Source organism: Akebia trifoliata, chromosome 8 (assembly GCF_017979445.1).
Source record: "Akebia trifoliata isolate Shusen 1 chromosome 8, ASM1797944v1, whole genome shotgun sequence".
Classification (NCBI taxonomy): Eukaryota; Viridiplantae; Streptophyta; class Magnoliopsida; order Ranunculales; family Lardizabalaceae; genus Akebia; species Akebia trifoliata.
Window position 1 is genome coordinate 48,866,633 of NC_141382.1, and position 13,788 is coordinate 48,880,420.

At 33.9% G+C, this 13,788-nt stretch overlaps 1 protein-coding gene across 3 annotated transcripts; it reads left to right on the top strand.

Annotated features, from left to right (window-relative positions):
* Window positions 1–4,339: 4,339 nt before the first annotated feature.
* On the top strand, window positions 4,340–12,816 carry LOC147397438 (amino acid transporter AVT1A-like). Of its 3 annotated transcripts, none has more exons than XM_086449120.1 (12): window positions 4,340–4,595; window positions 5,642–5,841; window positions 8,471–8,685; window positions 9,513–9,536; window positions 9,659–9,818; window positions 10,174–10,393; window positions 11,033–11,168; window positions 11,289–11,308; window positions 11,414–11,559; window positions 11,874–11,917; window positions 12,186–12,248; window positions 12,487–12,816. In XM_086449120.1, the coding sequence occupies exons 1-12, from the start codon at window positions 4,426–4,428 to the stop codon at window positions 12,577–12,579; spliced, it is 1,491 nt and encodes a 496-aa protein (XP_086305246.1). In that variant the 5' UTR covers window positions 4,340–4,425; the 3' UTR covers window positions 12,580–12,816. The 3 variants fall into 3 exon arrangements, with proteins under 3 accessions (XP_086305246.1, XP_086305245.1, XP_086305247.1); XM_086449119.1 differs by having other exon boundaries at window positions 9,659–9,839; window positions 12,487–12,815; XM_086449121.1 differs by lacking the exon at window positions 12,186–12,248 and having other exon boundaries at window positions 9,659–9,839.
* Window positions 12,817–13,788: the final 972 nt, after the last annotated feature.

The following is a 13,788-nucleotide window of genomic DNA, read 5'->3' on the forward strand; positions in this document are numbered from 1 at the left end:
AATTTTCTCCTCGAGATGGGCTTTATACCACCTCATGGATCTATTTTGAAAACCTAAAACAAAAAATTTCTCATACCCAACTGTTGAAATCGCCAATAAAACTAATGTTTGGTGAGGCTGTAAATATATATATCATTTTCTTATGGTCAAGAGAAATCGCAACACGTCAAATCCTGCTATATCTATTTTGTTTTGTATCGAATTAAATCATATGTTCTGCTATTTGCGTGGACCACTAAAAAGGGTGCTACGTGGAGTGAAAAGAGACCTAAAGCTAAGTAGCTTATCCAATTCCGTGGAGTATATATACTTAGAGGTTAGAAGAATAGAATTACTGTTTAGTAATTAGTACCCTATCTGCATGTTCAACTGAGGTTGATGCTGGACTAATCTGGGTCCCACTTGTTCCATTACCTTCTATAATCAGGCCAATTTGTTCCTTAAGATTATTGGATTGGGTGAATCCAGGCCCATAGACTACCCAATATATCTCTCTTGTACAATGGTCCAACAATTTCCCAGTTTGAAGTTCAGTTCAGAACTTGTTTTGTTTTAATGAAAATATGAATGAAATAGCTTAATTTGATCACTTAATTCTACAAATCGGTTTGTAATCTATGATTAACATACTAAGATGTTGACCTGACTTAGCAAATCCGGTAGTTAAACAAGATTGAAGAACAATGGCCTGTGATTTAACTTGGGCTGGGCTTTTTTTTAGTTGCCCAAGACTAGGCCTTAGTGCGTGTTTGGTAACAGACACAGCTATTCTAAGCATTTTAACCTATTTGGATTTTATCTTAAATTGGGAAGAATTAACATACATGTGATATTTGTCCAAACGACTATTAGAAGAGTGGACAGATGATGACAGATCCCACTTTTGCCTCTAAATATGCCTTGAAAGATTGCTTAACGTGCGCACTAGAACATTGAGACAAGAAGGAAAAAAATCTATCTTTGGTTAGAAGTCAATATCACCCAAAAAACAACAAAACAAATTTGGCTCTCTCAGGGGTTCATTTACCTAACAGTTTGTCTGACTATATAAAATTAAAAATAAAAAAATTGTAATTAACTTCGTACAAGAAATAACAGCCCTCATTAATAACTATTAAATGTTGTTTAATTGGTAATTAATCAAATGTGGTAGCACAACCTTTTCAATTCGGAGTAATGTGGAAATAAAAACCTGAAAAATGGATTCTTCGATTGCACCAAATAATCACTCAAGCCGATGGCTTTAAAATATGTATCCCAAGAATATAGTACGTATCTCTAAGATATTTCCACCTTTGTTCCCATTCTTCAATTTCTTTCTAAATCTCTTATTATAGACCCCTTTTTTTTCTTTTTAGGATGTGATAGTGTGTATTCTTCATTCTTGATACCAAATTAGTAGCATGCACGTGCCAACTGTTCAAGTATACTTGTATCGATGGATCATGCCGGGCCATTAATGGTCTGGTGCTAATTGGGCCTTGTTAAAGATTGGCCCATCTTCCAAGCCCGCCCCAACTCGTATGTATCTGGGTAGACCTAAGGCGGCAACTGGGGCGGGTTAGGGATCAGTTAGACCCCAACCCAAACTTGACAACACCAACTTGCGCTCATGCCCTACTCGACCTCGAGCATGAAATGCTCAATCCGAACCCAATCCAAGTTGGGTTGTTCTAGTTAATTCATTCCTCATTAATACTAGATAATTTAGTAACGATAATGGCTTATATAAAGATAAATAGTATGTAAAAGAACTTAAATTTTATATTTATTTGTCCTGAAAATGTGTTTCAAAATTTACATCTATAAAATTATGAGCAATTATTTATTTAATAAAATTAATCACACATTAGTTTTGATATATATATAAATAAACAAAAGCATAATACTAAAATATGAATTGCGAATGCTAAAGAAATCAAATATATAAGAAATACTTTTAAATTATAACCATATTAAGTTCAGGTTTGAAAAAATCGGGTTTCCTGATACCTATGCTGATACCCAACCTGATCTGAGTTGGGAATTTTATTTTATTTTTTTGTTGCCTGAACATGAGACCGAACTCAAGCTAACTATGCCCACACCTGACCTAAGGTCAGGTTCAACCCAACGAGTTTGGGTTAGGCCTGCCCAAGTTGCAGCTCCGACCTCCAATAAATCTAGCACCCAAGCCCAAATCCAGTCCATTGATAGCCAATAGACCTATACAAAGCTATTTGAGCCAAAATAATAATGATAATATAAATAATAAAAAATTAAGTTCCCTCACCAAGGTAAAAGGAACTATTACGATAAATCATAGACCGGGCTTTAAATGGACCGGACTTTTTAAGGCTAGAAACTTTGCCCGAGCACCACCCATCTAAAGATGGGACCGGGCCGGACTTAAGAAATAAAACCTTAGTCCAAGCCCGGTCCACCTATAATCCGCCCACCAATATTCGGGTCATTTGCGGGCTGGGCCAAATCCGTTTTTAACTCATTTTTATTGTATTAAGAGCATACCAAATAACAAAAAATCAATCAAAATAATATTTTATTATCAGATTTGAAAAAATTAATTGCATTCTATACAATAACATTTTTTGGGCACCATTATTAATTTAAAAAATATATATATTATGTAATATATCTTAATATAATATAGTGGACCGGACCACCCAACGGGCCTACATTCAAAACCCAAATCCGGTCTTATCCTAAATTGGGCTTAGCGCGGCCCGATAACTAGATGGACTAAATTACTAAATCCAAACCCGGTCCATGACAGGGTTACTAGCTACCCCACCAGGTCCTTACTAGCTCCGCCCTTGGCTTTAAAGTCACGCTCCACGTAACATAGATGCTTGTATCTCGAAGAAAAACATATATGGTTTTGTGCACACATCTACACATTAAGACACTTTAGCATTTTTCTATTATTAAATTTTCAAACTACCTTCAGATAAATTTATTAAAAGTCGTGGTCGAGTAACTTTAAAATCCACGTTGTTTCACACTTTGTTGACGTGGAGTTACATAAAGAAGCATTTATATCAATATCAATCAATAAAAAGCAACGATGGTTCCGCACAATTTGCGTCAGCAAAGTGTGAAATAGAGTGAATTTGAAAGTCACTCAAGAATTTTTCCATCTATTAAATGTACGCCTTCATGAGACATGAGTAGGTACACCATTGATTAACAGTAATGCTTGAGTCGATCAAAATTGCATTTAAAAAATTGGACAGTTGTAGTTGCAACTACCTACAACTCTACAGGCTCTCATGAATATGTGATCCACACGTTTTACAGGAGCAATCCTGTACTATTCACTGGAACATGATTTGGGCCCATGACGCACTGCCACAAGTAGCGTTAGGGCCTCTCGTGCTGCCTCGATCAGACCACGAATGATCCAATGGGGATCTGATCGAACTCGAAACAGTCGAGTAGCTTCACATAGAATTCTCGTGGGATTGATTTTTTTATCGGATCTCAATATTAAGATTGAACAAGACTTCATTTTTATGAGTCAATTGATTTCAAACTTAATTTTTATATTTTCTCATATTTTAATAGACATCTATCGAACTCATAAATTTAAAATTAAAATTCAACAGTTAAAATTAACATTTCTCCCCTAAAATTTGTAGAATTTTATCCTATATAAATATGTGGCATCTTATCATATTTTTGAATATTAGTAATTAATGTAATTAGTATTTTTTTTTTTATAGTAAATATTTGAATAAGATCTACATTCTTTAAAAAGATTAAATATCTATAGCACCTTCACTTGTTTTAATTAAATACTTATATTTGATTAAGAAAAGAAAAATGTTGAAATGACAAAAAATATTTATTGCGATTCTCACAAATCTGACGTAGGATGTGCACATAACCATAGATGTGTTTCCTCACGATACGAGTAAAAATCATCTACGATTATATATACATCTCTACGTCACAATTGTGAGAATCGCAGAAAAAACTCTTAAAAAAATTAAGGATATTTACTCATTTACAATGATGTGGTTCTCTCACTAACGATTCTTTTCTAAAGCAAAGAAATTCTATTTGGAGAATGTTGAACGACTTCCTTAGACCCAACATTCAAACATTATGCTAATGCATTTTCTCGAGATAGGAGTAAATTGAATGAAGAAAGAAAGAAAAAATTAAGAGTCAGGTGATTTTATAACTCTCCCTCGAACAGACTCCCCAACCTCTCCCACGTGGTTATGCATTGAACCATAGAGAGGAAAATCTACGGTTGAATGCATGGCCACGTGAGAGAAATTGTTAGAGGGGGACTCAAATGTATCATTGTTGAAAATTAAAGGAGCTATCGAAAAAAGATACAAGTTGCCCGCTGGTTTACGTCTCTACTCTTTAGTGTTTGTTCTGTTCTCTGCAACTTTTCTAACTTGGAGAAAAACAATGGCTGACAAGGGTTTAGAGTCTTACGTGGAGAATGTTGAGAACAAAGACGAGATACAAGAAAACAAAGTTATTATCAGTAATAGCAGAGACGAAGAGACTGGAAAAGATGAGAAAGGTTGGAGTTTGTCTTCGTTAATAAAGTCTTGGAAATGGCCACAGAATTACAAGTAAGTTTGATTTCATTGCTTTTATTTCTTTCATGGTTCCTGACAATCTTAAGATGATATTTAAAGGATTTAGAGTCTATTTTAAAGGCCATTTTAATTTATTATAGATAGAATATATTGTGAGGATGATCTCCTCGCCATAGAGATCATCCTCACACAAAATCAACTAAATCCGAAATTTCTAGGTCACACAGGACAAAAGTTTTGGCAGCGTTTTGTCATCTTAAGATTATCAACCCAATGCCACCCATACATGGGTATGTGTATGGGTCAGGTTCAATAGCCAAATTCCTAGTAAAAAATCCTGGACAAAGTTTTGTGGATTAAAAGTTTTAATTTTTTGTGAGGTTGATCCCCTCACCATAGAGATCATCCTTGAAAAAAATCAGCCCATTCCAATATATTTAGCCCATATAAGACAAAACACTTTGTCCAGGAATATATATAAGTAAAAAAGCATAGGTAAAAATAATCATTTTTCAAAATATAGGTTAGAAATTTCGGATTGTGCTGAATTTTTGTGAGGATGATCTCAATGATGAGAAGAGCATCCTCACAAAAAAATCAGCCCATCTGAACCTTCTAACTCTATCAAAAGTGATATAGAATGTGGACTGTCGATTTTTTTACCAGGAATTTGTAAACCACTTTGATGGATTTAGAGCTTTCAGATTGGGCTGATTTTTTGTGAGGATATCATAGAGATTACCCTCACAAAAAATCAGCTCAATCCGAAACTTCTAACCCATATTTTGAAAAATGATTGTTTTTACATATGTAAAAACTTATCTCCCATGAGCGCCCCACTATATGTATATATATATGATTGATGCCTTTGTTCTCCTTGAACGATATGCTGACGCGGGCATAGAATGCTTAAACAATAAAAATTGAGAATATTTGAATAAATTGAGATTTTTATGATACAATTGTATTGTTAATTATGTTTCCTTGAGAGAATATTTTCAGCAAATGGAGTTACTGTCACATTGTTTTTTGTTCTCATAACCCTGGGATTTTGGCCTTCTTTTTCATTTTCTTACTAGAAGCACCCCAGAATCTCTTTACACAAGAAGTTCTAGTGAGGACTTAGATGGGAACAAGTCTCCTTTGCTGTCTGACTACAGAAGCATATATGATGAGAAAGCACAGTTCTACTCGGACAATGGCTTACCAGACAAGCAATTTAATGGAGAAGGAACCATTGGTCATGGCTCATGTAGCTTTACTCAGACTGTTTTCAATGGTAAACTACACTGATCTTTCATTTTGGGGAAAATTACTTAAAAGTCCCTGGTGGAGGGATTTATTTCTAAATAGTCCCTAAATTTTGGGCGGTAGCATGATAGGACATTTAGTTTATTTCTTAATGGTACCTCACTATTGGAGAACTCACCACATTTTTATTTATTATCGAGTACACCACTTTTTATTTATTGTCCCTGGTGGAGGGATTTATTTTTAAATAGTTCCTAAGTTTTGGGCAGTAGCTTGATAAGACATTTAATAAACTTTTTATTTTTTAATGGTCCCTTATTATCGGATAACTCCCCGTTTTTTTTATTTATTATCGAGTTCACCACTTTTTATTTATTGTTGAACTCACCACTTTTGATAAATTTGGGGGTTCAACTCAAAATCGATTGGCAATGAGTGGAGAGGCCTAGGAGCTTATAAGGAGAGAGACAAGTCAATGAGTGTCCAATGTGGGACTAAACTCAACAATTTTTTATTTATTGTTGAGTTCACAATTTTTATTGTCAAACTCACCACAATTTATTGTCGAGTTCACTGGTTTCTTATTTATTGTGGAACTTGACAATTAAAAAAATGGTGAACTTGACACTGGTAAAATCCACCCATTTTTTATTTTTGAATTTTCTTTCGACTAAAACCTTGATATAACGACTTGTTTAGATGATTTAAAAAAAAAAGAAACCATTCTTGATGGATTTTCATAAAAAAAAACTTTAAAAAAAAAAAAAGTGAAAGAATCCCTTGAAAATAGCTTCTTCTTCCTTCTTAAATTCTTTTCGACAAAATGGAGTCTCCAAAACTCGATTGAGATGTTAAAGGTCCAAATTTTTTTATGAAAACGATGAGCTTGAATGGTTAGGGCATTCAATCGTGAGAAATGTGAGAGACGAGGTCCAAGGACTGTTAAGAAAAGAAAAGTTTACTAAATGGACTATTAAGACATCGCCCAAAACTTAGGGACTATTTAGAAGAAGAAAAAAAAAATCCCTCTGCTAGGATCCTTTAAGTAATTTTCCCTTAATTTTGTTATAGTTTGTGGATCCCAATGGTATTGGTCAATAAGGAGTACTTATTGTTCATCATTTGACACAGAACTATTCCCAAGGGTATTTTCAGAATTTCATTGGTATTATGTAAATGTCTCGCAGACCTAAGTGTTGCATTTTATTAGGAATATTTACAAAAACATGATAAACTTTTGACGAATTTACGATTCCGATTCACTGTTCATTTTATTTACCAAAACGTGAATGGTAGCAAATACATAGGTTTTAAAGTTACTATTTCACAGGTTTAAAGTGACTGTCACGCAGGTTTCTCTATTTTTAGTAAGATAGTCACTTTAACCTTGGGAAATAGTCACTCTAAAACCTCCGAATTTGTTACTGTTCATGTTTTGGTAATTAAAATGAACGATGAGCCGGAATTGTAAATTCGTCAAATTCAACTCATGAAATGGTAATTCACCCCTTTTATTACAAAAGCTCCCTTGGAGTTCTGACAACAAGAGCTCCCAAGAAAACCTTTGTTACCCAATGTTGGTTTCTAGTGGGGATCCACGTCATAAAATTCAAATTGATGCGGTTAAGTTGTTACTTAACATACCTTGGAGTGGAACCTAATTGCATCAATTTGTGGAATTCAAAAACATGATTTGATTCCACAAGGTTTTTATAGACAAAATTCTAAGAATTTTGAATTTTTTTTTTCTTGAGAAAATGTTAATTTTAACTATTTAATTTTAGTTATAAATTAAGGAGTTTGATTGCCATCCCTTTTCAACACCTTCGATCAAGTTCAAAAAAGATATATATATATATTTTTTTGAATTTTTTTGTTTTGAATCTGAGTCTTTCCATGTGGGCCCAACGACCGTTAGTAAGATTTCAAATATTACTAAGTCTATCATGTTAGCCTATTTCACAAAGTAAGGTTTGCCCAGTAACAAACTTGATGAAGTAAGGGAGTTTTGTAATAAATTTGCAACAGATAGGTGTGTTCGGTAAGTCTCTCTTTGCAAAATCTTATTTATGTTTTCCCGGGGGGTTAGTATATATTTCTCTTTTCTGTCAAAAGGGTGTAATCCGTAACTGAGATTTTTCTCTTATAGTAGAATCGGTGTCATCTGTGGACGTACCTCAATCTTAAGGGAACCTTCCCACGTAAAAGAAAGAAAAGGTTTAAAAAATCTCTTGGGATTTTTCTTTTGCGAAAAAAATACCCAAGAAAAGATTTATACATGTTCAACAAAAGAACTCTTCAGTTACTATTTATTTTGAATCGTGATAATATGAGTCCCCCACATGGCATACTCAATCGACTCCCCCTGACATGACATGCAGTAGAACCGTAGATCTGTACTCCTCGTGTAGTTTTTTTTCCCGAGGAGTATAGATCTACAGTTCTCGCACATGTCACGTCAGGGGAGTCGATTGAGTATGCCATGTGGGGTAGTCAGATTAGCACGACTCATTTATTTTCTATACTTCTTCACGAGCCCTTTCAGTTCTTATATTATAAGTTATCAATTGCTACTTGTATTTCCTTCATAACTTTGAAGTTCATCTTATTTCTAAACCTTTTCTTTTATATCTCATTTTGGTCTGTTTTGGGGACAGGGGTAAATGTATTGGCTGGTGTTGGGCTTCTGTCAACTCCTCATACGGTGAAAGAGGCTGGGTGGGCAAGTTTGTTATTGCTATTTATTTTTGCAGCTATTTGTTGTTATACAGCCATTCTCATGAAAAACTGTTTTGAGAGCAATGAAGGCATCACGAGCTACCCTGATATTGGTGAAGCTGCCTTTGGAAAATATGGACGTCTTTTCATATATGTGAGTTTGATACTTTAAATATTGTAATATCTTCCATTGAGAATGTTGGAAAAAACTCCAATTTACCATCTCGTGATATGAAATTAATTGAAGAGAACGAACAAGAAATGATAGTCAAGAAATAAAAGCCAACACAATGCTTGTAGTATTTTTCTTATGTGGAACAATTGTTGACAACAGATACACCTCAACACACCTAGTCAAATATCCTACTTCCTCCACATCGACCTTCACCCCCATTAATCAAACAATTATTTTTTAAATTTCGGATGGGTAGAATGCCAACATGACTAGCTAAATTGCTAGCCCCAATTAACATCTTTGAAGTCTGACACGCAAAAAAATGTTTTTGACAAATCGATTGGAGCAAAAAAAACGGGGGAAAAAATGTTAGTGGGCCTGACACAAGTAGACTATGAAATAGTTCAATTGTAAATGCTCTATGTATGCTTCTTACAGTTGTCTGGTCAGACACCGTTTACTTGTGTCGGACATTGATACCCCGTACCCGTAACAAATGTCTTATTACATAGGTTTTAGATATCATTTCACCAAGGTGAGAACATAAGTCTCCTATTTGAAATCTTATTGAGATGTTCAAGTAAATACTTCTGGAAGAAAACCCAATGTTAAAAACTACTTGGACACCAACAATGTGTTTGCTAAATACACCCACCCCTTTTGCTTGCTAATCGAAAAGAGACTAATTATCTTTTAAAAAAAAGTTAAATTAGAGATTCTAAACTTAAAGTTGTACTCATTCCATTCTTCTATTAATTTTTTAGGAAGCTTTTCTAATATTGTGTCACTCTTGAATCTTTATGCAGGTCGTTCTGTACACAGAGTTATACGTAAGTGGAGTCTATAGTTGTGAGTTTAGTGGGAACATCACCTGCTTTTATGAACCCTCAAATTAAATTTATTAAATCTCTTTATATTAAGTTTATTAGATCTCTTTATTCCATAAATGCAGTCAACTTGTGTGGAATTTATTATCTTGGAAGGTGATAATCTCACAAGGCTGTTCCCTGGAATATCTATTGGTTGGATTGGATTTCATATCGACTCTTGGCACTTCTTTGGGATTTTAACTGCTCTAATTATTCTACCAACTGTTTGGTTGAGGGACCTTCGTATGCTTTCTTACCTTTCAGGTGTACCATACTTTTTTTTTTTTAGTGTTTCATGAACTATTCAATTTTTTTAGAGTCTTGATAATCTGACTCCCCCATGTGGACATGGGGTGTGCCAGAACCATAGATTTCCTTTCATTGGGATACAAACCCCAAAGCAGTTGTGTATCCCAAGGCATAAAGTCTATGGTTTTGACAAACCCCATGTCAGGGGAGTTGATTGAGTATGCCATGTGGGGGAGTCACATTATCACCACTCATTTTTTTTAACAGATTCTAATGAATTTGGCAATTAAACAATTTTTTTTTTTTTTTTTTTTTTTCCATTTTGGTTTTGGCTTTATTTATTTTGCAGCTGGTGGTGTGATTTCAACAATTTTGATAGTCCTTTCGGTGCTTTTTGTTGGTACCTTTGATGGTATTGGGTTCCATCAGAGTGGTTCAGTGGTGACCTGGAGTGGTCTACCATTTGCAGTTGGGGTCTATGGGTTTTGTTATTCTGCGCATTCGGTGTTTCCAAATTTTTACCAGTCCATGTCCGATCGAACACAATTTAACAAGGCATTGATAATAAGGTATGAGTTAGAAGTTACAACTAATGTCACCTTCCCACTTTGACGTTGGGAATTTTTCCATGTTGACTCTTGTTGGCACTTTGACACTCCTCAACATGGCACAGACACTTCTAGACATGTAAAATCAAGTACCACTACCTAAAATTAAAAAATGTCTGAATCATTAGAAACTCATTGTATAATATTGAATAATTGAAGTTAGGTGCTGACATACATAGTTTAACTTTTCACCTTTTTGTCAAGTAGGTTTTGCAATCAACTTCGTTATATTTTCCTGTAGTTTTGTTTCATTTATATGTATGCTTCATATCTAACGTGTCGAACAATTTGCATAGTTTATTCTTTATTCTTCTTCAATTATGCTCTCTGTTTTTTTGTTCTTTTAAAAGAGTCATTTCTGTTCATATAAGCGTGATCTCTAAAATAGTTTTTGGATTGTAGTTTTTTAATAATTTACCTTTTTATGGTTGTGTAGCTGTATTCAAATTTTTAGACATTGATGTGCCAAACACATGTTGACACCTTGACGCTTGGCACACACGCCACATGACATTAGTTATGATTTCTTGTCTTGCTGTTGTATATACGCTATCTATAGTAGTTTTCCTTAAGAAGGTCTAATTTTCTCTTTGCATGCAGCTTTTTTGTGTGTACTTTGATAAATGGGGGTGTTGCAACCATGGGATATCTCATGTTCGGTCAGGATACATTGTCTCCGATTTCTCTGAACTTGCCAAAACATGCAATTGCTTCCAACGTTGCAATATGGACAATCGTAAGTATGGGATCCTGAATTCTCCGTTTATGCTCATTATAACGATGTTTTCTTTTCTTATTCACTTTGTTGTTGTTGTTGTTGTTGTGATTTTCAAATTTGTTTCTTCGTTTCTTGCAGATTATCAGCCCTTTCACCAAATATCCTTTCGGCTTTAAAAATTCTCAAGCGATTGAAATTATTGATATTATTTGGATAATTTATTTTCTTTTTTCATTCTAATTTGCGTCCTTAACATCCATCACATATGCATTATTGATGACTCCATTGGCCAAGGGTTTGGAGGAGCTTCTGCCCATCAGAGCCTCTAATAGATTTTGGTGCTCTATTCTTCTAAGAACAGGACTTGTCCTTTCAACAGTATGCGTTGCTTTGTTGCTTCCCTTTTTCGGTAGGTTTTAGTATTGGATTTCAGGAGAATCACGTGTGTAGTAATTTGACGAGAAATCAAGTTCACGATCACCACAAGATATTTTTATTGGCTAGTTCATGTGAACTAGTTTCTTTTGGATTATTTAGGAAGCATTCAATAGTGCTAAAACTTGAATACATATAGTCGACATGAGATGGCTTTAATAGTTTTAATTATATTAAACAATTATCCCATCCCATGTATTCAGATGCAATCACTTGCCTTTGGTATGCTGTTTCATTACTTTTCACATATTAGAAAACTGAGTGTATTTCATTTTATTGCAATTTCAGGTCTTGTGATGGCTTTAATTGGTTCTCTCCTCTGTATCCTTGTGGTAAGCAAACTCCTCTTTTCCATTTAACACTTAGTACATGCATGCATTGTACATATATGCTACATGACTGGACTCGGGCGTAAATTAAGTTCTTTTTTTCTATTTTTTATTTTTTATTTTATAGTAAAAAACCTCCCGATTAAATAAAATAAAATTTGTATATTATTTAATACTTAGTACATGAAATGTTAGGTTTATTTTGTTGCTCCAATATTAATCTAGTGGAAGGACTTTGATAAATTTATAAATGTGGTTCTTGTTCGATCAGGCACTTATAATACCCGCTCTTTGCTTCTTAAAGATCATGAAAAAAAAGGCGACCACAATGCAGGTAAAGCATATATAGTGAATTGAAGGATGCGAACAAAGTCTAGGGTCTTTCCCCCTATGTATGGCACTTTTTCTTAATTGCCTGATCGAGAAGTGGCCCGAATTAAGAAAACTTGAATAAGGCATAGATGAATCGCAAACTCTCTTCCATTTCTTCCATTCATCCATTCTTTCAAATTGATTATTTTCTCTTTCATTTACTCATTCGTTCACATTAATTATTGCTTTCTCATGTTCAGGTAATTCTTAGCGTCGTAATTATTGTATTGGGCATTGTCAGTGCAGTCCTTGGCACATACTCATCCTTATGGCAGATCGTAAACAGCTACTGACTTCCTAATGATTCAAAGCTGATAGGTAGCCTTTGTTCTCACATTATATAGGAAACTGTTTTTATGAGTCAAGCCTTCAATAATTCATGTATAAATCAGCCAGAAAACTAAATCTTACTAATGTGCACTGGTGTCGATTAGCTTATAATGAGTAGTGCCCTGATTTGATTTGCACAGTTGGTTTTAATTTTAATGTTGGATGGAATTCGATCATGGTGTATTGTATCTGTTTTTCCTAAATTTCATTTATTTTATTTTTATTAATGGGTTTTAGTGCCCCTTTACACTAAATTGCTGGTTCCAAGTAAGGGTGTCAAATGGGTAACCACTAACCGATAGTCCATGTGTCTAAAAGTAATTAGTCGGTTTTGGATCTATAATGAGAGAAGGATGGGCATTGTTGACACAATCCGCATTATTTGGTATAGTTTAATTTTGAAAGAATCATTAGACTATATTATGCCATCAAAATAATTTATTTATAATAATATAATATAAAAAATAATTTTTAAAATTCTCTTGACAAGTTATAAAATGTGAAAGAAATTGTGATTTTGAGTTCTTACATTAACACATGTATGATACATGTTTCTTCCCATGGGTTTTACTTTGGTAACAAGAGAAGAGAAAGTATTATTGTTGATGCAAATTCATATTAACTAATATTTTATACAAAATTCTTCGAATACCTTCTCTGTTTTTTTTTTTTTAATATGTTAATGACAATCAAATTATAGGTGTCAAATCAATTAAATGAATTGACATCCTTAGTCTAAACATGACTCGTTTAATAAGCATGTTGGACAGGTCAATACTATTATGACCCTTACTCATTAATTTGGTGTTTTTTAGTCGTGTTAAGATTGCCACCTCTAGCAATGGTTAACATTAAGGAAAAATTACTTAAAAGACCTTTGCGGAAGGATTTCTTTTTAAATAGTCTCTAAGTTTTGCATGTTAGTTTGACAGGACATTCAATAAACTTTTTCTTTCTTAATAGTCTCTCGTATTGTTGAGTTCATAATTTTTACTGTCGAACTCATCACTATTTATTGTTAAGTTCACCGTTTTTTAAATAAAAAGTGGTGAACTTGACATTGCTAAAATCCACCCATTTTTTATTTTTGAGTTTTTTTGATTAAAATACATGAAAAGATCAATTAAAAATTTGAGATAACGACTTATTTAAACGATTTCAACCCAAAAAAA